Source organism: Haplochromis burtoni, unplaced genomic scaffold (genome assembly GCF_018398535.1).
Source record: "Haplochromis burtoni strain Fernald_Lab_line unplaced genomic scaffold, NCSU_Asbu1 Contig_26, whole genome shotgun sequence".
NCBI classification, from domain to species: domain Eukaryota; kingdom Metazoa; phylum Chordata; class Actinopteri; order Cichliformes; family Cichlidae; genus Haplochromis; species Haplochromis burtoni.
The window spans coordinates 3,178,856-3,204,646 of NW_024582387.1; the positions used below are offsets into that span (position 1 = coordinate 3,178,856).

General features: G+C 38.8%; 1 protein-coding gene across 3 annotated transcripts in view; it reads left to right on the forward strand.

The window, feature by feature from the left end:
- Positions 1–25,791, forward strand: part of LOC102289456 (metabotropic glutamate receptor 4) — a 187,121-nt gene that overhangs the window by 158,407 nt on the left and 2,923 nt on the right. For all 3 annotated transcript variants that reach the window (XM_005917943.3, XM_005917945.3, XM_005917944.3), the window contains exons 8-10: positions 7,455–7,591; positions 8,785–9,720; positions 22,257–22,503. In XM_005917943.3, the coding sequence (XP_005918005.1) occupies positions 7,455–7,591; positions 8,785–9,720; positions 22,257–22,503 (1,320 nt within the window). The remainder of the gene's footprint in view (positions 1–7,454; positions 7,592–8,784; positions 9,721–22,256; positions 22,504–25,791) is intronic.

A 25,791-nucleotide genomic window follows, 5' to 3' on the forward strand; every position in this document is an offset into this window, starting at 1 on the left:
CGTTATCACTCGTGGATTAGTCTCCCTAGAGCCCGGATCTCAGAATTGTTGAAGCAGTGTGGGTTCATGTTGAAAGAGAACAAAAGGCAGGCAATTCCTGAGGACAACTTCAAGGCAGCTTGCCTAAGAGAATTCAGGATCATTAGAATTGTAGACACTCTGTCTTTGTCTTAAATACAGTATATCTTGATATCTGGAGTACAAGGTCTTCTCCTCTGGGAAATACAGTAAGAAATGAGGAATGATTCAAGAGTTTTGCACAAGAGCAACCTTTTTAAAATCTTATTACATAATTCCTCAACACAATTTTTAGCATCAGTTCAGCTCTTTTCACCCTATTTATGATATATTGATGTAAAGTACTGATTACAATCTCCTGGCTTAGTAGTAAATCAGGTGCCCTTAGCACTGCTCCACACCAGCTGAGCTGCTCAGGATCCAATAATGTTAGATAAAAACAACTCGCAACATGCAGTATGTTGTTGAAAGTGGTTCTCGTGATCTGATGTAAAACAGCTTCTGTAGTTTTCTTTTCATCCCAGACAAACAGGTTCTGATAGTTTCTATCTAGACAAATCATGTTTATGTCATTGTCTAGACAGTGATGTGTCCAATTTCATATGCTGTATATAGACCAGTAAGCCTGGAGGTTCAAAGGCAACCACTCTTGAATTTAATGCAACTTCTGTTTCTCCCTTTTAGAGCTGATGTTTGGATGCTCCTACAAGAAATGACATTTTCGACCATGGGAAACAAGACATTGAATTAAAATTGACATATTGAATATATAAGAACTGTATGATGGAATAGCATGTTAGTAATGTGTGTGCATTATAAGTGCATCCACAATCATTTCAAACACTTATTTAATTGGGCTGTTTGTAAAGTAATGATTGAGAGATGCTCTCTGTAAAAATTGGTTTCAACAGGGTTTTAGCCTGTGAGCAGGGACAGAAAACTCCTGTGCAGTAAGCACTTTTGAGCTGAATTTTGTTCTTAGCAGGGAGACTATATTCACACCATCAGACCAGAGGGGTTGCCTTGAGGTTACGCTACACTTCATCTAATTGCATCAGCTCACTGTAGTATATTGAACTTGTCCAGATACATAAAACAGCCCAACAGCTGAGACTGTACTTACTGGCCAGTGTACAAAAACTTCAAAGATAATATTTATCTCTGTGTTGAGATATTAGCATGTTACTCAGCAGTAAATACACTGAGCAGTTGTCCTGCTTCTTCCTACAAATTGACAGAAATGTATGTGAAAGTAGGTCATTCTTTGTTGTGATGAATCATTCTTGAGGCCGAGCCAGCAAGAATCTATTGTTACACATTTCTGTTTATTGTAAGCAGTTTCAGCAGATATCTTCTAAAAATAATTCTAATTTCTTCCTCTGCAGACCTGCATAGTTAAGTCCATACACAGCTCAAATGCACTCTGTCTTACATTACAGATGTTGAAACTGGTAAAGGTCAACAAGTTCCTTTAAATACAAAGATGTACTAAACCTGCTCCTCATGTGCCAGGAAAATACATAAATGCATCAATATCTGAGCAGACTGTCATGGGCTCAACAAGGGACACAGCAGCTGATGACAGATAACCTTTTAGAAAATATTAAAAGAAAAGTCAAAAAACATTTATTTCTATTGGTCTGTGGCGTCTGTGCTTTCTCGAAAAAGCTTTTATTCTTTTGTATTTTCCCACACAGATGTATCTGGGGATGTAACTGTGTCTCCTCTTTTGTAAATCACCAACTTCACAAGTGCTGATTATTGGTTCATTCAGTAGCAGCTGGAGCTGCAGCCCACAAAGCGAAAGAATCAAACACCTTCAATCTATCTTTATCCACTGCTTGACACTTTAGAGCTTTCCTTTTCTTGCTCCTTTTCAGCAATGCATGTATCTAATGGTTGTTGAGGCTTCAGTGGGCCACAGTTGAATGGGGCTTCCTGTCAGTGTTTCATGGCTCTTGCAATCACATCAGGGGGAGGTGTTTTTGTTCTACCTCTGACTGAAAAGCAGTGGCCTTTCCACTGTCTTTCTCACCAGGGACAGCAGTTATGAGTGTGGAATAAAGGCACGCTCTCAGGTTTTTCCATTTTTCCACACTTCTCTTTCTTCTCAAGGATGTGCAAGATCTTCATTGTTGCATAGCACAAAAGCTAATTCTATACTGACATATTTTTTTGCATGTGCAGTATGTCTGGGGGTTTTTTGTATTCGGCATCATACTCAATCATGTTATTGACAAAAGACCCCCCCATATCTTATAGGAACAGACATTATCTTAAAAAAAGATCTATTTATCATTCTCTACTATCAACTTCTGTCCCCTCAGATGAGCAGTACATCCTGTTGTTTACAGAGTCTGTGTCTAATACAGAAGCTATAACAGTAAAGAAAATGTTGAAATACCAGCTGGGGTTGTTATTTATCTTTATTTGAAACAACTTTAATTCTACCAGAAATAGGCCTTCTTTAATGCTAGTGCTTGTAACCGTTTGATGAACCGCTCTCATTTTAAAATCGTATTCAGGGTGACTGTAGGAGGTGTGACCTCGTGGCTATGGTGTGTTGCAGGTAATGTGGAAACACAGAGAGAATGACTGACCACCACTCAGTGTAGTGTGGACAGCGTCAAAGAGCTCGTAGTCAGAGCTAACCAGGCATGAGGAGCTACTGTCAGACTGTGTTTCTCCTCTGGAAAGATGGAGAGTGCGGTGGAGCTTTGTCAGCCAATGGAAACACATTTAAAGTCCTTTGAGAGTGTTCCTGTGCACGCACCTTAGTTGTACTATAGCTGAACTGCTTTTCAGACGAGAGTGGCTTTTCTGTGTTCTTGTTTGTAAGGCAGTGTCAGTACATGGCCACATAACACAATTTTGTCTCTTCATCAGCCCTAAATAATTTGTTACGCATTGGAAGTGCAGTGTTTACTTGTGTTTCTCTGGCTAGAACTGCTGAGTCAGCAGAAGACGATAAACTGAACAAACCAGTTTTAGAGCAGCGGGGTGTGGCAGTGGAAAGCTGGCAGATGTTGCTCGGAAACACAGACAGAGGGAGAGACTATGCTCGTGAAGAGAATCTCTGAAGTTGCTTTACACTGATGACTTTTCATTGGGAAAGTTTCGAAGTAGGATTCAAAAACACTTCTCATCATTCCATATGAAAGCACTGTTTTCATTCACTTACTATTCTAGTGAGTGTTTTTGGGTCTTTTTGCATCTTCCTGAGCCTAGATTAAATGAGTCAATACAACAATAGCAACACTTGCAGCACACTGAAAGCTCAAAAGGTATATTAATGCTTTTACATGCTTTTAAAACAGCTGCACGTCAGGTTGTATTGACAATATTTTATGGTGCTCCCAAATAAGGCAGAGACAGACTAAATGAAAGCTGTGTTTCTGTTTTATAAAGAGAAAATGTTTAGTGTGATATAGCTGCTGTTGCACTGATGAAAATAGTGCTGTGAGATTCCACATTATGCTAAATTTACCATGCTAGCTCTAACATTACTGTTTTTTCACTCCTCTGATGCTTTTTGCATGTCCTTCATTTGTTTGTGTTGGGTAATATTTAAATACTGGCTTTTATGTGACAATTTGCAGTGTTTTAAAATATCTATACTCTCTTAGCAGATCCAAAACCCAGATGTGTTGTGGTGATTTGAATATATACATTTTCACATATTATAGGGTTTTTAAAAGCAACCACTTGCATGCTTTCAGAACATTTTAGGGCCAGTTTAAGAGTACTTGCAGATAGTGAACGTGTATATGCTATGACTGAGCAATCATGTACAGGTCATGCCTGTGACTGAATGGCTTAAGGAGTGAAAGTGGATCCATGCCAAATTCGACATTGTGTCTGGGTACAGGTCATTAAGAGTTAATGACCAGCTGTCATGTTGTTGTCATTCACTGAGGTGTTCTGGTTGTGCATCGATGCAGAACAAGCACATGCTGGATTAATGATCATATCATGGCAATTATTAAAGAGTTTATATATACATTTACTCGGGATTGTCACAACAGTGCAAGAGAGAAAGAGGTCAAAATCATTAAATATTACATATAATTACAAGCACCTCATTAACCCCAAACGAGCAGCCTGAGGTACACACTTGTGCTACCCCCAGGCTACACTACCACATTAGTTCACAGCACAATGGAGCCATGGAACAGTCCTCTGTGCAAATAAATCTTTCCTGGACTTGAGAGTTGACTATTTAGACAAGCAGTTTATGGGATGAGAAATCTAATTTCTTAGCTGCAACTGAAAACTGACCATAGTGCCGCAAAATAAACTACCTTCCTGCACACTTAAGATTGTATTTCCCCATTTTTCTTTAATTTTGTTTCATTATAGAAAAATAGGTGGCCAATATTTTGTTAAATTTTGTTGATATCCTGTTCTAGTCCCAAAGTATTTGGCCCCCCATACTGCATTATTCTAGAAAAGCTATGTCTAGTTAGCATTTAGAAAGCTAGCGTTATATCATGTGATAGCAAGGTAATTTATAGTCATTTGAAAAGAAAAGTACACCACATGATTAAATAACTTGTGGAACCAACTTCATCAGCAATAAGTAATCTCTGTAAAATTACTGTACAACATCTTTACAATATCTGTAGAACATTGCTTAAGTTGATTTTGGTTTGCAGGCACTTGTTTATACAAATGTTTCTCAAGGGCCCACCACAGCGTTTCAGTCAGGTTGAATTGGGAGCTTTTGACTGGGTCAACACCTTGATTCTTTTCTTTTTCACCCATCCTGTTGTAGATTTGCTTGTGTGCTTGTAGTCATTGCGCTTTTGTTTGGCCCATTTTTCAATAAGCTTTAGCTGTCAGAAAAATGACCTCGCATTTGACTCTGGAATATTTTCACATATAGATGAGTTCAGTCGACCTAGTGACTGCAAGGTGCACAGGTCCTGTGGCTCAAAAACAACCCAGTATTATCACCACCGTGCTTGACAGCTAGCATGAAGTGTTTGTTCTGATATGTGTTTGGTTTTCAGCAAGTGCGTGCTGTACATTAAGGCCAACCATCTCTACTATGGACCCACCTGTCTAAAGGACATCGCTTCACAAGTCTTATGGGTTGATTAGGTTCAGCTTTACATATTTAAGCTGTGCTGCTATGTTCTTTATAGAGAAAAGACTTTTCCCCTTTTTCTCCTTCTTATTAAGAAATACTTGCTCAGTCTTTTTCTAACTATACTGTTATGAAGCTTTTATAGAGTTGGTCACACTTGCTGACGATCAGTTAATCAACTGCTTTGATTAGCACCCAGCTGCTTCTTACTCTTAGTTTTTGGCTGGACTTCATATTCCTCACATTTGACTCCTCGCATTAGTTTCTTGAATTCTCCAGATTTCCAATATTAAAAGCTACATGGTGTGAAAATGCTTTAGTTGTCAAGATCCAAAAGTATTCAACTGTACAAACACTGTTCTTGCTGATGTCTCTTTTAGTACATCTAACCACATTGCTCCATGCTATTCAAAGTCAATGTAGCACAAGGAATTTGGGGCTTAATGCACCCTGTCTCTATTGTGTGTCCCACATACATACTAAAACCAACATCATTGTTTTTATATTTATAATGACCCAACAGAAAAATAAAGAATAGTCCATTTAAATGTTATTACAAAATAATATATAAATAAAATCACTGCAAAACTGCTTTGTTTTTGTATATGTGCATAAAAGAGAAGATTAACAGTTGCTCAGAGACTCAATAAGAGATCAGTCAGTCTATGAAAGGATTTAATTTGCAAAGCAAGCATAACCAAAAGGCCCACAAGGCTTTACATACAACTATATCAGACGCATTGCTGTAACATTCTCTTAAAGCTGCCAGTGACATTCATGGTCCGTTTTCCTCTTTCACTGAAGGTGTCCATAGGAGCGCTTGATCTCATAGTCTATATCCAAGCTTTTAAGGCTTTGGCTTGAGGTTATGTGTTCAACCATGACAGCGTAGGCAGACAACCATGACACTGGAAGGCAGATAGCTTTAATCTTTTTGAAATTCCGCTGGTCATTAGTGAAAATAAAACAAGCTTTGCGTGATTAAAATCTCTGAACAAAAATGTCATAGCTTACTAATACTGGCGATGTTCTTAATATTTTTATATAAAAACTGCCTCTGTGGTTCATAAAGTCACTGTAATCCTCCCATGATCAGTAACTGCTTTGTGATGTGGGCGGCATTGTCACAAGGCTGAGTAAAACAGTAATGCCTTAATCCAACAGGGCTGACTCATCGAGATGTGGATTACAGTGCCGCTTCCCCAGAATTGAAACAAAGAGCAAGGACAAAAAAAATTCTCATCAGCAGAAAATCCATCAGCAGCAATTGGCCAGGTTTACCTTTTTCGTCTTAACTGAGATTTTAATTGTCTTTGGGAGACTTAATGTTAAACCACAAGTGGCCTAAATTAAAATTAAATAAAATAAAAAGAAGCATTTACGCCATTTTCTGGCCAAGGAAGACCATTCTATGAATACCATACTGTGATTAACATACTTATCATAAAACAGGAACACAGGAATATTATTTAGAGTCATTATTGGAAAGATAAATTATAGCCCACCTTAGTTGACAGAAAAATCAGTACAAAATGCGGTCAGTACTCTATCTCTGAACTTCCTGCTCAACTCCAACTGTTTACAGCCAGTTTGCTGTAAGAAGAAGGCAGGCTCTTAAGGTTTCTTGTGTGCAGTGAGATGCACTGATAATGGATTTTTCTTAAAAAAAAAACCCCACAGAAACAAAACAAAGTGATAAAAGAGAACCATGAAAATTCTAATTAATTGTCAGATTCTTATGTATTTTTTATTTATTCTACCATATATGGGTTTAATTGCCAAGATCGATAAGCTTAGGAAACTGGAAAATTTGATTATGTTTAAGATGAGAACTCTGATAAACACACACTGCTGTCTTCACTTTACTTGGTTCTTTCAGATTCTGTTTTGTTGTGTTTAAGAAGTTTGCATGTTGACATATCTGTCCTACCACTTTTAGCCAGTGCAAACTACAATGGAAAAATAACATTTGTCTCAATTTCCATTCTCTGGTAGCTACATGTGCAGGATCGTTATGTATTTACACTTAATCCCACCTACAGCCAAGTAGAAATGTAGTGGAAGCAACTGTCAACTAGCCAAAAGCTAAAAACAGAAGTCACCATTGCTTTCAGTTACTGAACTCAGTGGAAATGTGGTCAGTAATCCAAGACTGAATGGTTCATTCAGAACTTTGCTGGTCTTTGATGGATCTCCACCTCCTCCACACCCTTACTTTCCACATATTGATAAATTATTGTACACTATAAAATCACCCATGAGCACCAGAACTGAAAAATTGTAAAAAGCACACACAGAACACAAAAAAACAGATAATGATGATAAATATTTTTGTTCTCTCACTCAGGCATAGCTGGCAACCCAGTGCTCTTCAATGAAAACGGAGATGCCCCTGGACGCTATGAGATCTACCAATACCAGATCAGAAACCGAACAGCCGAGTACAAAATTATTGGTCACTGGGCGGATCAACTCCATCTGAATGTGAGCACTGGCATTTTCTATTCTGTGTCCCCTACAACTTATGTTTGTGTCAGTGTTTGCAATGAAAATCCTCTGAAAGGTTACTTCAGCTCTGCAGCTGCATGTTAGATCTCTAACCCCTCTAAACCATTTCACAGTGCTCAGTTCTATCTTCAAAGGTGTAAATATCCAGGGGGCACTTTAAATGATTAACAGAATGGACTGTGATGAAAAGAAAGCCACGGGAGCTTACGGACAGACATATTTAATATCAGACAGCAGACGGCATCACTGACTTCCAAAAACAATACTGTGGGCAGGCAGTGTGATGAAGTAACAGTATTATAACAGTAAATTACATAAAGGACTCAAACAAATTATGTTTTCACAAAATGAAGAGGGGGCCTTGGGCAGGCAAATGAGTTCAATTGAACACATGAGGCCGGCTGAGGGGAGCTTTGTCTTCTTCACCTCTTTCAACAACATGTGCTGAAAGAAAAAAAGAAAGGTAAGGTATTTGTAGGCACCTACTGTAAAATGTGCCAGCAGTATTTAATTAGTGTTATTTGAGTTCTCAATTAAATACACATTTAAAGACAAATTTACTGCCTTTGAATGAACTGGCACAATTAAATAAAACCGATAACATTAAAGGGAGTAGACCTTGTTTCAAATGATGAATTTAATTTATCCTCCAAAGTATGCTTAGGAAACTGTAAAATCCACAAAGGGGAATAATATTTTGAAATGAGACATCTCTTTCTACTTTGATTGATTAATTTTTAACACAAAAAATTGCCAAAGCCAAAAAAAAAAAAAATACAGGAATTGTGCCATTAGTTCACTGCAGGACAAACATTGCGTTTCTCTTTTCCTCTCAGACTTGCCCTTCAGAAAAGTTGACTTGCCACTGAAAAATTTTGCTGAATGTATGAGGAATACTTGAATAGTTTGCCTTTTTTCAACTTCTCACCCAAATAAATACAGAGAACCAAAAACACGAATTCTCCTTGGCTTCCAGAGCTTCTAATGACCATTTTGGATCAATAAAGCACCCTTTTGTACCTATCTCAGCTGTATGCAATTCAGTGAGCTTTGTACACTAAAAATCTTTTCTCAGATGTTTCTTCTCTCTCTCTCTCTCTCTCTCTCTCTCTCTCTCTCTCTCTATCTGTCCATTCATCCCTTTCCACATTCCTCTGCCTCCCTCATAGGTTCGTTCAATGCAGTGGCCCGGTGGTGTCCGTCAGATCCCTTCCTCAATCTGCAGCCAGGCCTGTCGCCCTGGTGAGCGCAAGAAGATTGTGAAGGGCATCCCTTGCTGTTGGCACTGCGAACGCTGCGATGGCTATCAATACCAGGCAGACACCTACACGTGTAAGATGTGTCACTTTGATTTGAGGCCCAATGAGAATCACACAGGCTGCGTTCCAATCCCCATTGTTAAGCTGGAGTGGAGCTCTCCGTGGGCAGTCATCCCTGTGTTTGTTGCAGTCATTGGCATCATGGCCACTTTGTTTGTGGTGGTCACATTCGTTCGCTACAATGACACTCCAATTGTGAAAGCATCAGGCCGGGAGCTAAGCTATGTCCTGCTAACTGGCATTTTTCTCTGCTATGCCACAACGTTCCTGATGATCTCTGCCCCTGATGTCGTAATCTGCTCCCTTCGTCGGATCTTCTTGGGTCTGGGGATGAGCATTAGTTATGCTGCTCTGCTTACCAAAACCAATCGTATTTACCGCATCTTCGAGCAGGGTAGTATGTCTGTGAGCGCGCCAAAGTTCATTTCTCCAGCCTCACAGCTAGTCATCACGTTCACCCTGGCCTCGGTGCAGTTGGTCGGAGTGTGCATCTGGTTTGTTGTGGATCCCTCCAAAGCTATTATTGACTATGAGGACCAGAGAACCTCTAACCCAGTGATGGCTCGTGGTGTGCTCAAGTGTGACATCTCTGACCTGTCCCTCATCTGCCTGCTTGGCTATAGTATGCTGCTCATGGTCACCTGCACAGTGTATGCCATTAAAACCAGAGGGGTGCCGGAGACCTTCAATGAGGCCAAACCAATTGGTTTTACTATGTACACCACCTGCATTATTTGGCTAGCATTCATCCCAATCTTCTTTGGCACATCACAATCAACAGAAAAGGTAAGCTTACAACTAATACTGGAGTGCAATTTGTATTTTTTGCCTGTCAGTTTCTTTTAAGAAATGCTTAGACATGCAGCTACACAAAACTATCTTTAACACCTATTAGCGTGGCTTTTGGCATTCATATTTCTTGACATTTACTTAGAAGACAAAAATAACCTCACAAATAATTGTACGCTGGTGACCATGTAAAGCAGAAGTAGTCTTATCATAACAAACCCATAGCGGGTTTACAGACTGACTTCAACCAGTATTACCTGGTTTCCTTAGTTTCCTTTAACAATTGTCTTTATCTTGCTTTATTAGAATATCACAATTATCAAGAAAGACATGAAACAAAGATTATAGAAAAGATTTTCTCTACTGCTCTATCCAGTTATTCAACCTCTTGTGGGTGGTGGGGTGACCATTGGGTTAAGCCTTCCTGCAGTATTAAGCATTTATAATTAGATCCACCAAGTCTGCTGAATTAAAGTGCTGTTTGAATGTTAAATATGTATCTAATTATATACTTAATATAATGAAAAGGCTAAATTATGGTTCTACTCAGTTTTCCTTACTGCTGTTTTGTAATTTTTAAACATTTTGTGAAGTACCAGTAATTATAAAAACCAAGAACTTAAAAAGAGGATGCTTGTGAATACAGAATCTGCAACATGTACACATAAAGTAATGTAAATGTTTCTGTAATAACTCTGAAGGCAACTCACAAGCCTGTGACTCACATATATGCGACAGCTGTATGCCACAGTGCATTAGGGAACCATGAGCTGTTTACATAAACACAAGCTCACACTCTTATTCCCATGTCAAATCAATGTGCCCGACCTCTTGAACCATAGACCTGGACTGTGTTCAGCAGGAGCACTGAGGTCAAGAGGGATCCAAATGGGACATGGAAATGAAGGTTGGGCTTGGACCTCACATTCAGAGGAGAAAGTCTGGGGACAAAGCCAAAGGGGTACAACAATGACACAATAGCAATGTGTTGATGCAGTTGAAAGAGGTGTTTTGGCAGTGTAACAAAAGGGTCTTGATGGCTACAAGAGAGGGCAGTGGTGAGGCAAAAAAACAAAAAAGCCCTAAAACTGGCACGGACACTATCAGCAGTGCCAGCATGGGTCTGACAGATGCAACAAATTAATCCTTACCTTCTTCCATTTGGGATTAAACAAAACAATACATCAAAATGCTGGCCTGGAAACTGGCTGTGATAGTTAGCTTGGTGGGAAGAAAAGTGTGTATTGTGGTTCAGAGCACACCCCGCCTCCTCCCAATTTCTGTAGTTTGCGGCATTGCAGAAAATCTGCATATGACTGTAGCCAATTGTATTATATTTATGCATTATGTGATTGGCAGTACAATGACTTATTTTCATATGCTGCATGTTGCATTAATACTATGAAGTCCAAGCTACAGGCTTTCTCTTACCCCAAATGTTAACTAGCATGAACAGAAAAAGTGCAGACAACAGCATTTAGATGCTGAAAACTGAGAGACCAGTTGAGTTTCACACATATTGCTTGATTAATGTTACATTTCCTCAATATAGTCAGAGGGGAAAAACAACCATCAGCTGTCATCACTATACATTTTTCATTATCATACACGTAGCATACATAGTAAAGAAGAATTGGTCCAAGTGCAAAGCCCACATTATTTTTTAATGTGAGTGTTGCACATCTGAAGTCGCATGTCAACACCAGCCGCGGAGATCAGCGAGTTCTTTGTTTAATCATTCCATCTCCTCTCTCTGAAGATGAAAGAGAATTATACAATCACAGAGAGATTGAACAGCTTTTTTAGAGGATGAGGTAATCCATTAGCTAGCCTGGCTTTGAATAGTAAAATAGAAGTGGAAAAAAAAAATCTTTGAAGGGTATGTGAAGTCCTACTTTTTGTTCCTTACCTCAGATGAATTTAATTTACAAACCCTGAAAACTTTTCTCACCCAGTCTTAATATAAAACACTTTTCTTGATCTAAATTACATGAGTCACTTATTAATTATTATTTCCTGTGGAAAACTGTACACACTATGGCTGGAGGACAGTTTTACTTTTATCATTTAGAAAACTTTTACTTTGGCCCTGAGCTATGTTAAGGTAAAGCACAAAATGGAACACAAAATGGAAGTTTAGCTTCAGGGAAATGTCCTACATTTTTTTCTTTCCTCATTTGAGAGAGAATAATCATATTTAATATATAACCCAAAAGGGCTGTTGAGTGTTGAGTCTGAAAAACTTAATTTAAGTTACTCTCCAATATGGTTTGTAGCTTTGTCAGACCACACAGCATACTGCTACTGCAAATGTTTTTTTGGTTTCTTTTTTTGTTTTGTTTTTTACCAAGCATTAAGAAATAATGGGAACAAAGATTGGATGTAACTTAATGAATCAGAATGAGTTTTGTCCCTTGAGAGCAAGAGCCAGTATTAAGATATTCCTGTAGAAAAATAAATAAAAGTCTTAAGAAGGCAGAGGTCAAAGCAGATGAATGTCCACAGAACATGGAAACATTGGTTTCTTGTAACGAAGGCTACATCCTCACTAGCCTGGATAGATTTGAAAAGGTGTTTTCGTCTGGAAACGCCTCGTGTCCACACTATCGTTTTCAGTCGTTTTCACAGAGTTGTCAGTCCACACTGAAACGGCCAAAACCGCTTATGTTCCAATACTGCACATGCGTGAAACGCAAGACGATTCGATCTGCCTCATTTCTGTCTGTTGTTTATTTACTTTCCGGCCCTTTGAAAAGTCGCGGCAAAATGTTGAGGAAAAGCACCAAGTTTTTTAAACGGACTAACGATGAGGTGGAGTTGTTGCTGCGAGTACCAAAAGAGTACGAAGTTGCAAAAGCCAGTGAGAATTAAGAATTTGAAGAAAAGCTATCTGAAGCATTTACACAGTGGGGGGGGGAAAGGGATTGGCCATCTCTTGGATTTATGTAAGCATCTTGCGTGTAGCTCCAAAAGTTGATTCTATTCATCTGGACGTAGCGTTTTGTGGGAGAAACGTTTCGTCACTCATCGAAGTGACTTCTTCAGTCTCGACTGGTTGTTACATTTACAAAAGTCTAACTTGTAATTTGAACAAAAATAATTTCATGTTTCTAGGTTGAACGTAATTAAATCATGTAGGATCTGTATGAAATTCAACAACTTAATTTGTTCTTGTTGAGATGACATGATACAATCTAGAAAGAGTGGTTAGTTGCTGGACTCATGAAATTCACAAGATTGCATGACATTTCAAACTGTAGGAAAATCACTGGCGTTTTAAGAGACAGACAACTACACACACACCACGTGTATGCTATCGCTATTTATTGTGGTTTAACCTGTCATGGACAAAAACGTACAGAAAATTTGAGAGCAAACAAAGCAACCGCTGTATAATGCCCTCTGCTATCTTCATTTAACTGGTCACTGGAATTGCATCACATGACTAAAATGTGTCATCGTTTTCAAAAAGTCTCAGTTTTTGCTGTCCACAATGCAACGCAAAAGCACCGTTTTCAAATGTATGTGTTTTCGAGAGTGTTTCAAAACACTGCGTTTTCCGTGAGGGAAAGCGCCATCTCAGTGTGGACGGAAGGTCAAAACGGAGAGAAAATGATGCGTTTTCAAACGAAAACACATTAGGATGGCTGCTGTGTTTGCTTCGGATTACTCCTCACCCCCCACCCGACCCTGTGGCTTGTCATGTGTTCCATAATGTTGTGCTGTGGACATTTATGTGCTCTTTTGTGCAGAGGAGTTTTTTTGTTTCCTGTTCTCATGCTGTCCTCCCAGGAGCCCGGCATGAGTAGAGGTCTCTTTATTTCCTCTTGTACTTTCCCATTGTAGTGAATATTTCTGTGTTTTTTTTTTCTGTAATGCTACCGATCTCCGACCTTTATCCCCATGTGATGTCAGTGTTGTGTGTGAAAGGTCGGGGGGGGGGTCCTATTTCACTGCAGGGCAACCTGCACGTAGCGAATAAAGCCTTGATTGATTGATTGATTGATTGATTGATTGATTGATTAGTGTGGATGTAGCCGAAGAGATACCAATACCTTGAAGACAAATGACACCCTAAATTATTTTTACGGTGCGTTCACACTGAACGCGATAGACGCGACCAGAGCATTAGGTATACATGCAAAGTAATTTATTAAGGAAATTTTTAAAGAAGAAAAGGCAGGAACGCTCTTTAGAGGTTTGTGGGTGGCTCTTAAAAGAGCCGTTGTGGGGAAGTCACTGGGACTTCAAATGAGCATATATTAGCACAGGTATCGATAAAGGACTGCCGTTTTAAACACTTTTACTAACCGCAGGCAGACGGACAGGTGTTTAGGTGGGCGATGCTTGAACTGACGCTCAACAGCAGCTCCTCAAACTGGGCGAGGGAAAGATGGTGGTATCGCTGAAAGCGTCCGGCATGCAGACGCAGCTCCTGGAGCAAGTGGTGAAACTCACCAAACTGCTCACGCTTCTAGAGGACCTGATGGACCCAGGTACAGCGAGGATGTCCTTTATGCCGCTGTTCTGCTCTCCACAGTCAATAGAGAAGGGAGACTCTCTCTTCAAAGGCTAGATCGACAGCTGCCATCTGGCACTATTTCCTCCCACATTTCCGCTTCACGTGCATGAAAATTGCATGTTTTGAAGTGCAGACAATTCGCGTTGGTCGTGCGTCGAGGTGCGAATGTGCACGCGACCAGCTAGGGGCGTCTGGCACTTTTTGGTCGCGTCTATCGCATTCGGTGTGAGTCCCAAACATGCTGAATACAGATATGCATGTAGTTGAAATTCTCTTGTTCAAATTTGCTGTATACAGGACTTCTAGCTAAATTTAAGGCTATTAATAATAATAACAACAACAACAACAACAACAACAACAACAACAACAACAATAATAATATCAGAACCATGATGATTTTTTTCAAAATAGTCAGTAACAGTCAGTCAGAACAGTAATATCACTGCAATAGCAGCAAAATTGTCAGAGCTGATGATTTTCTGTGACATAGGGCCTAAATGAGCATGTTGGAAAATGCCTTCTTCTGTCTTTGTAGTGTGTACTGCAGAGAGTTAGGATGGATAGTCCACGATGGAGAGTATTTTGTTCAATGACCTCCTGCTTTACACTGACTTGGAGTAAAGGGTCCCCCCCCCCCCAATTAAAGTTCTGTCCTTGAGAATGTTTTTTTCGATTCTGTTGCCATGTACTCTCCTAGAAAACCACTCCACAGTTTGTACACAGCACACAGTCTGAATGAAGACTGCTTGAAAATCTCGGGAATATTTTTGTGCACAAAACTCAGCAAAAAGAAAAGAAAAAAGAATAATCATCTTGTTCTTGTTCTTGTACACTTGCAGTGTTGGTCCTCTATTCTATACTCTAAAATTCCAAATGTAGGGATGGTCATGGGCTTGATTGCACTTCTAGCCATCATAAGATTGTTGACTATCTTCCAAGTCTTAGTGCACTTAGTGCAATTTGCCTCATCGGGGCAAACAAATATCCACCATTACCTCAACTCTAGATGATCTGTAACAGCACTCTACCACTGCAGAGTGGTCAGAGCCTTTACAGGTGGCTTGAGTTAAACTGAAAAGCTGAAGCGAAGAGAAACGGACAGGATATGCCCCCAATGGTGCTCTTCTGTTACCATGAAAACAGTGACATAGCTGCCATTTACATGCCACTGTTTCTGATGAATGTGCTCAAAGCCAATAAGACCATAAAGGAAACTTGTTATGCCCATTTCTAACTCCATATTTTTACTCTGTTAGGGTAGTTTGATGGTTCAAAATAATCTTTATCTACATGGAATGTTGGTGCACACAGTTTCTCCATTGCCTAAAGCAAGCAGCTTGAGCCTTTTTCTTACTCTCACTTACAGCCAACTTTGCTCTTATTTACTGCTCCTCATAAATAGAAGATCTGAACAGCAGCTGTGTACCTGAGATGACTGTCCTAAGGATACACGCTCTCATTGGCATCATACTGCACAGAACCAGCAGCAGAAAGACTCCTCATTGGTTATGAATTTGGTCATGTATAATATGACCACTCATCATTTTAACAATATATATATATATATATTTAGAAATGAAGAAAAGGATAACAGGAATAAATATAGGAAGTTAGATCATTAAGCAGATTCAGAACCATTTTAGGAAGTGTGGACAAATAAAATTTCTCACCTGTTGAACACACATTACATTTTGGAAAACTTGTTGGTTGAGCAGGAAAGTTAGCTAGTTTTGCTGTGCCAGATTTTCTTCTTCTTGTTTTATTTTTTTAAATAAAGCCTGTGACTGATTTGCTGAGATGTTATATAAACAATGATCTTATTTAAGGAATTAACATGTCAAAGCAAACACACCTCATAATCATTGTACTGTAAATGTCAGGCTGCACAAAGCTTCACAGCCCACATTGACGAGTCTTTCAGAGCAATTAAATGCTCCACTTCCTTTGGGTCTCGATTTACCTTATCTAGCTGTGTACGCACTCATCACCCGTTTACAGCAGGCCTCTGCCTCAGCATTACAAGCACCGTCATTTATTTGTCATCTGGTGCCAAGACACATGCAACGAATGCCATAGGAAGCTTTCTCTATCATTTAGACGAGGACATCTGGTCTATCTATGGAGTGTTTATGCTACCTTCACGAATAGATGTGACACCTACTTACCTGGAGAAACTGTCTAAATCAGTGGCTGTCTCAAAGATATAGGCAGGAGGAGGGGCAGCAGACAATAGCATGCATGGGAATGAGGCTACAGCACAATGGGCTCAGCTTAAATTCAATCAGCCCACACAAAGAGGTCCTGCCATTACAGTGCATGAATCGTCTGATTAACTGAGTGGGGTTGTTTATTTCTGTATGAAGTCTCCATCTCACTATTGGCACCGTTAGGACAAAAAAACAAAAAAACTGCTGTTAAAGTGGTAGTCAGCCAAAGAAGTGGGAGTTTCAGTTCAACCAGACCAGAGTCAGGAGTGAGGTTTTTTGTTATTTTTTTGTGTTACACAGTGTAATCTGTGTTCATACCTGCTACCTGTTACCACCCATTCCATGTTCCTTTCCATTTCTCCCTTTGTCTTTTCTCAGTCGTAAGATAAACAACGTTATTCACAGTAATGCCCCTCAGGCTCTGTAATAAATAATGAAGATTGATGCTATGAAGCAGAGGAAGCTAAGCAACATCTTGGACTTCAAAGAGCAGTTGTTGCTTTCATTAGGCCTAAAGCACTGCAGCCCTCTGTTGACCTCTGGGTGCTTTGATAATGGGTGGATAGGCCGTGAAGCTAATCAAGGCCAAAGAATTGTGATCTTTATAAATGACAATCTGCCATGAAGCTATATTATTGTGTCCCCTAAGGGTTCTATTTGTTTATTGGCTTAATTAGAGTGCAATTATAGTGAATTCTTATGCAGCAAACTCCTCTGCTCAGTATTTCCATAGCATGCTGAGAAAAAAAAAAGTACCTTAATATAGTGAGGGAATTATGCAAGTTTAAATAAATTTGATTGTTTGCATCCTGCCTCAGAGACTCTCTTGGGTTGAATTGAAAATGCAGTCTGTTCACGTTTATTAGCTGTCAAATTAATGTTATGAGTTATCACAGATGTTTTTACTCAGTTTTGCTCTACTCACCGTAGGCCAGGGTGTGGAATTGTTTTATCACTTCTGCTGGAATGAAAATAATGAAATACAATTCCTATGATTACTGTAAGAAAGTAGATTATCGTTATTGGTTAACCTCATGTGTATTTTTTATGTGAAAATCAATTGCAGAGTTACCAACAAAAAAACAAAAATCTAATGGTCTAATACATCTTCACGCCCAAGGCAACACAGCTTCATTATGCAGTGTTTTCACAACCATGTAGAGGCCCTCTCTTACAAAAACTCTACATACTACCTCTTCTGCAAAAGTATTGTATGTTAATTAACTGTAACGACTTCAGTTCAAAGGTCACGGGTATAGCAGATTGTTAATGTTTTAAGTTTGTGTTAGCCTGGCGATCTAACAAACTTTGGCTTGCTACGTTTGCTTATTTAGGATGCATTACCATTGTTGCTCAGTTAATGCTGCATTTGCTTGTTCTCTGGCTTGACAGAAGTTGAGCTGTGTAGGAGTAAACAGGAAATCCACATTTAAATATGACCTTATCATTTCTGTTATGATTTTTTTTCCTCCTTTTTTTTAGAGGAACAGAGGATCTGAGACTAAAGAGCAAATTCAGCAGATACAACGGCAGCCTAACTGCTGTTACACGAAGCAGTGTATTCAGTTTCATATAGTATTTGTGTGAGTGCATTACACTGTGCGTAAACATTTTGCAGCTTCCTTTTTTGATTTAAAATGTCAGTTTATGAGCTTTATCTCTACATTTACTTGCTTTAGGCTGGGTGGGGCTCACTGGACTTATTATCACCATATAACAAATTTTCTTTACTTTTCTTTACCACAACAATTTGCTGGGCCCCCAGTGAGACCCATTGTGTTACTTTGTATGTCCCCCACAATTTCCCCAGCCAATATTTTTACTGGCCCCCATATGACCACACCTATTAAAAAAATTCTGGAGGTGACCCTTGCTCTTCAGCTTCCTCTTTTGTGTAATACAGCCATGTTTACTAATAATACCATTATTTCACCTACATTTTATTGGAGTACTGTTGTACACAAGTACATTTTTACTTGAGTAAATATTTCCAGGACTCTTCCCATCACTGATCCTCCAGGTACTGATAGCTCCATGATTTCTTTCCATCTAGTTCAGTCATTAATGCGACTATGAGTACTTCTTCTATGTTATGTTTTGCCTAAGGCAAGCTACGCTAATGGCAGTGTGATGATATGTGTGTGAGATATATGGTATCTCTCTTCATTTCTCTTCCAAGTTGCTCCAGTCATTGAATGCTCAGGTGCATTTCAATCAGGAGGAAACAAATTAATGGACTGAATATTGGACGTGCTCTGACATTGAAAACAGGACTCCATTTGTAAGCTAACATCAATGAGGCAATAGAGAGGGGATGAAAGTTTCTTTTCTCATGGCACATGTTATCTGATGAAATACCAAACAATAATATATTGATTTCAAGTAAAGTCAAGGCAATAATTTCCTTTCATCTAACATATTACATTATATACATATTATTATAACATAGACCAACAAACAGGCAGGACTGAGATTAGTTTATAAAATGTGCTGATTTGTTTTTCCATTGTTCATCTATAAGAAGGTACCAGTTACTATAAAATCTATCACTTTGTCTATAATGCTGTTACAATTGATTCAAAATGTAAAATTATCAAATAATTGTTTATTTTAAAAAAGAAAACAGTTCATGCACTAACTAGTCACTTCATTAGGTACACATGTTAGTCCTGGGTTGGACTGCTTTTGTCTTCAAGTGCCTCAGTTATTCTTGCCACAGATGTACCAAGGTGCTGGAAACATTCCTCTTGGATTTTGGTCCATATTGAAAAGATACTCAGTTACTGAAGATTTGTTAGCTGCACATCCATGCTGTAACTCTGCTGTTCCACCACATACCAATGGTGCTCTGAGATTGATTGGTGACCATGGAGGCCTCTGGAGTACAGGGAACTCATTGTCATGTTCAAGAAACCAATTTGAGATGATTTCAGCTTTATGACATGGTTTGTTATGCTGCTGGAAGCAACTATCACAAGATGGGTACACTTTGGTCATAAAGGGATAGACATGGTCAGCAAAAATACTCGGGCAGAGCTGTGATGTATTGCTAACTTGGTACTAAGAAGCCCAAAGCATGACAAAAAAATATTCCCCATGCCATTGCACAACCACCAGACTGAGCTGTTGTAATAAGACAGAATGGAGCCATGTTTATGTCAAATTCTGACGCTACCACCTGAATGTTTTGCTGTAGAAGTCAAGACTCTTAAAACCAGGGAACATTTCTGCAATCGTGTATTGTCTAATTTTAGAAACTGTAGCCTCACTTCCCTGTTCTTAGCTGACTAGCTGTCCTTCAAATCACCTTTCTTCCTCATTCTGTTCAATTTTATTTATATAGCACCAATTCACAACAGCAGTATTATTGTAGAGACCCTACAAAAATACAAACATTACTCCATTTAAACTTAAGTAGGTCATCTTGATCATCTCTACATACCTTGCCTTGAGTTGCTGCTGTTTGGCTAATTAGATATTTGTGTTAACGAGCAGCTGAACAGTTGTACCTAATTAAGTGGCCAATGTATATTATCACCACCATTAAATGTAAAATATAAATTAAACTATTATTCTTGCACACTGTAGTATTTGGCATTAAATCCACTTATATTCTATTCTTAGCCTCTACAATGTGACAGCTTACTGATTGTCCTGATTTATATCACTGCTGACATAATATTCAAAATTTAAAATAACCTTACCTAAGGTTACATTAGATTAAATGATAATAACAATATTTGTTCTTCAACGTGACCTAATTTACAGTGAGATATGGTGCAGTTACATAATCATAGTAGTTATTATTGGAACTGCGTTGATAAGTTGATAAGTTGAGCCACAAATAAAGCAAGTTTTTATAGCTCTGACATAGGATAATTGACTTCTTTTAGTATGGACATCAAAGATAATTTAAGTGTCTTTTGTTCCTTATTGCCTTAATTTTACAGACCAAAACTGAAATGATTGAGAATATAATTTTCAATTTAAAAAAAAATGTTATTCTGACACAGACTTTAAATGTTCTCAGATTTAAAGTCATTTTACTGTTCTTATTTATTCTGTGCCGGTATATAATCAGTGACCAAGAGGATGGATTTTAAGATGATATTATTCCTGGGTGAAAAGCAGCAGAACACTTTTATGTTCTGTTTATGTGATGAACAGCTTGGGTTCAACAGTCCGTCCCTGAGGCAGCAGTGAACCAAGCCCTGAGCAGTTCACTGGTTAATACTCCCCACAGCTGGGAGGGGAGCGCTGCAGCTGTCTCTCTATAATACTGACTCCATTCTTCCTTCTTCTCTTCAGCCAGCAGTCTCACATGGAAAGAGGGTTGGCTGAGTATATAGGGAAAGCACTGTGGAGAGTCAAAATAATAAAAACACACAACATATTAAAATAGAGGTCACGTATGAGAAGCTGTTACTTTTGTTGAATCAGAAAATAGCAGAGACCTGATGAGGAAAAACTTGACTTGAAAGATTGACTCTTAAAGTACCAACATATAAAATACTAGTGAGTAAAAATCTATGCATGAGAGGATTTATCGTGTGATTCGAATATCGTTCCTGCAAGAAATAACAGATTCTGATTTGTTGGAAATGTGTGTTCATTTGAATACTGTAGTCGACTGTGGTTTAATTATCTTTGTAAATCAGTGATTATGGTAACCAAAGAATGAAAAACCTGCTCTCGTTTCAGTCTTTCTTGTTGTTGTTGTTACTACTCGCACCTGTCATCCTCCGAGTAAATATATTAAATCTTACACCCACAGCAGGTTATAACCCATTACATTATTTTAAGCCTCACCATCAATTTTGATGCATTAGCAACAATTTTGGTGGATTTGAAGGAACAACAAAATCTCTCATTATTATTGTTATTATTATTATTATTATTATTATTATTATTATTGACAGTATTCATACGTTTATGTAGTTACACCAGGTAAATGATCATAATTAGATTCTTGCTGTGTGTTACACAGGTGTAGTAAATTACAGCAAGCACAATTTAATTTCTATCCAAACAAAACTCAAGAACTTTCAATTTTATATATATGTAAAAATTAAATTTTATATATTTTGTCTATATCTCGCTCTATATACCTTTCTCTATATACCTCTATATCTATCTATCTCGATCCATCAATTATAGATAGATAGAGTGTGTGTGTGTATCCCAGTATTAGCCAATTGTAAACTCATTCCTCAATCAGTCACAACAGTATGATGTTTAGAAATTGCATAAGCTTTTCTTCTACCTTATTGCATCTTTAAAGATGACTCATTAATTTGCTGCAGTTCTGCAAACAATTAAATGGAATGAATGAGGATGGTACTCTGTTGCCCTCCCCCATAATTTGGAGGATTTGACCATGTGTAAAATTTTCATGAGCTTGTTTCTTTTTTTATGGGCCTGCTTATTATGAGTCAGAAAAAGATCCAATCTGTGTTCAGGGTGGACGTGATAGTCATATTAAAACTAGAATGGCAGAAAATTAAGTAAACACTGTGGCCCTGGCTGGCTCAGCACACATACACCATAAAAGCAGATAGGATGCTGATTTAAAACAAGTTTAACACATCATTTTCATTAGATAGCTTTGCAGCTTCTACTGGACAAAGTAGATACTCATTTAAAAACTCCTTGACCAACACATGGGTCATTGAATACTCTAATTATAATGATGCACAGCAGATGTCTCTTGTACTATACATGCCACTGCCCACACAGAAAAATCGGTAATGCAAAACAGTGTTAAACTGTTTGTATCATTCATCTTTGGTTTTTGCCTCTTGCAGATGTACATCCAAACAACCACACTGACGATCTCTGTGAGCCTGAGTGCTTCAGTGTCCCTCGGGTTGCTCTACATGCCCAAGGTCTATGTGGTTCTTTTCCACCCTGAGCAGAATGTGCCTAAGCGCACACGGACCCTCAAGGCTGTGGTTACTGCTGCCACCATGTCCAACAAGTTCAACCCCAAGGCTGGACTCAGACCCAACGGAGAAGCCAAGACCGAGCTGTGCGAAAGCCTCGAAACACAGTGTAAGAGCAAAAATGCAAATGAGGAAAGCTTTGACTAGAAACCTGCTGGCTTAAGTTCAGGAATGTTTTGTCCTTCCGTGTCTGTAAAACAAATTGATGCAATGATAGGATGCAGTGTGAAAAAAAAACAAAACTTATTAACAAATGTATAGCATGTTATTTAACACTTCATTGAATCTAGTAAATGTGACACTGTTATTCATTTGGTGGTGAGGCTGTGGAAATTGTTTTTCAAGAAGCATTACAGGAATCACAATTATGTGTGTGAGAATGAAGTCACAAAGGAATGGATTAGAAAGCATATTCTGGAGTCCAGCAATGGAACTAAAACGCCTGTAAAACATTGAGGTATGATTTTATTACTGGCATCAATCTTCTTCTTTTTTTTATTAAAGTGAATGTTTTCCAAAATGTCAAACTATTCCTAAAATAACAAGTAAGCGAGGGTAACACACGTCCTTAAAAAAGTCTTCAAGCCCAATCGCCTAAATTTTAGGCCTTCTCTAAAAAGATGAAGACAACTTTACCACATCTTAAAATTTGATACAATTTGATTGTTTCACTTTTAAATATGTTTTGGGAAAAATTGTATTGATCATGTTGTTACAAAATTGCAGTATGAAACCAACACGGAGTCAATAACTGCTAATGCAAACTGTGCAGCCCAGTTAGAAGCATGCAAGTCTCAAAAAAGGTTAGGACAGAGCTGTGTTTACCACTGTGTGGCATTCCCTTCTGTTAAAAACAGTCTGTAAATATGAGGGAACTGAAGAACACCAGTTGCTGCACTTCTGGGAGAGGAATGTTGTTCCATTCTTGTCTATGTCCGTGTTTTTACATTTTTGAAATTCTTTATTATATATTTTTTATTCATCTTATCATAGAACAGTTTTCCATTTTGCCTCAGTCCAGATGAGCTGTGGCCCAGAGAAGACAACGTTTTTTCTGGATCATTTTCACATATGGTTTCTTCTAATCATCATACTGTAGAATTTTAACCTTCATTTGTGGATGGCACAGCAAATTGTGTTCATAGACCTGACCTTTGTCCCTTTATTCAGATTCTCAAAATCATTTTGTGATATTATTTAAAATGTATTATAGGTGTTGAGTTAGTCAAAGTCTTTATTCTGAAAGCCATTATTCTACAGGGTGGGCCATTTATATGGATACACCGTAATAACATGGGAATGGTTGGTGATATTAAAGTCCTGTTTGTGGCACATTAGTATATGTGAGGGGGCAAACTCCTCAAGATGGGTGGTGACCATGGTGGCCATTTAGAAGTCGGCCATCTTGGATACAACTTTTGTTTTTTTCAATAGGAAGAGGGCCATGTGACACATCAAACTTATTGGTAATGTCACAAGAAAAACAATGGTGTGCTTGGTTTCAACGTAACTTTATTCTTTCATGAGTTATTTACAAGTTTCTGACCACTTATAAAATGTGTTCAATGTGCTGCCCATTGTGTTGGATTGTCAATGCAACCCTCTTCTCCCACTCTTCACACACTGATAGCAACACCGCAGGAGAAATGCCAGCACAGGCATCCAGTATCCGTAGTTTCAGGTGCTGCACATCTCGTATCTTCACACCATAGACAATTGCCTTCAGATGACCCCAAAGATAAAAGTCTAAGGGGGTCAGATCGGGAGACCTTGGGGGCCATTCAACTGGCCCACGAGACCAATCCACTTTCCAGGAAACTGTTCATCTAGGAATGCTCGGACCTGGCACCCATAATGTGGTGGTGCACCATCTTGCTGGAAAAACTCAGGGAACGTGCCAGCTTCAGTGCATAAAGAGGGAAACACATCATCATGTAGCAATTTCAAATATCCAGTGGCCTTGAGGTTTCCATTGATGAAGAATGGACCCACTATCGTTGTACCCCATATACCACACCAAACCATCACTTTTGTTGTTCCAACAGTCTTGGAGGGATCCATCCAATGTGGGTTAGTGTCAGACCAATAGCGGTGGTTTTGTTTGTTAACTTCACCATTCACATAAAAGTTTGCCTCATCACTGAACAAAATCTTCTGCGTGAACTGAGGGTCCTGTTCCAATTTTTGTTTTGCCCATTCTGCAAATTCTGTGCGCCGATCTGGGTCATCCTCGTTGAGATGCTGCAGTAGCTGGAGTTTGTAAGGGTGCCATTTGTGAGTAGCTAATATCCGCCGAAGGGATGTTCGACTAATGCCACTCTCCAGTGACATGCGGCGAGTGCTACGCTGTGGGCTCTTGCTGAATGAAGCTAGGACAGCCACTGATGTTTCTTCATTAGTGACAGTTTTCTTGCGTCCACATTTTGGCAAATCCAACACTGAACCAGCTTCACGAAACTTAGCAAGCAGTTTGCTAACTGTAGCATGGGAGATGGGTGGTCTCGTAGGGTGTCTTGCATTGAAATCTGCTGCAATGACCCGGTTACTGCGTTCACCAGATATCAACACAATTTCGATCCGCTCCTCACGTGTTAACCTCTTCGACATGTCAATGGCTGTGAACAAAGAGAAACTTGTAAAGAATAAAGTTACGTTGAAACCAAGCACACCATTGTTTTTCTTGTGACATTACCAATAAGTTTGATGTGTCACATGGCCCTCTTCCTATTGAAAAAACAAAAGTTGTATCCAAGATGGCCGACTTCTAAATGGCCACCATGGTCACCACCCATCTTGAGGAGTTTGCCCCCTCACATATACTAATGTGCCACAAACAGGACTTTAATATCACCAACCATTCCCATGTTATTACGGTGTATCCATATAAATGGCCCACCCTGTATAATAATGAATAACAAACTAATTATTCTGAAAAATGTTTTACCATTTGTAGATCTTTTTGCAGACTGATAAATGTCTACCCATCCTTACTTCTGAGAAAGGCTATCTCTCTGAAGTGCTCTTTTTTATAGCCAATCATGTTACTGTCTTGTTGCCAGTTAACCCAATCAATCGCAAAATATCCCTCCAGTAGTTTTTGTAGTGCAATACCACTTTTCTAACATTTTGTTATCCCTGTTCAAACTTTGAGACATGTTACTGCCAACTAATTGGAAAATGAGCTAATTCATCAAATATTAAAATGTCTCAGTGTAAACTTTGTCTTTTCTATTTCTATCTGTTTGAATCCTGTTTTATTTATATTTTATATAGCGTTCCAGTTCTTGTGTGGAACTGGGTTTCTAATAATTTTCAGTTTATCTCTGACTTAAACTGTTGATTTTTGTCATGCAACCATTGCTTATAATTCATTATAATGCAAATATTTACTTGCTCT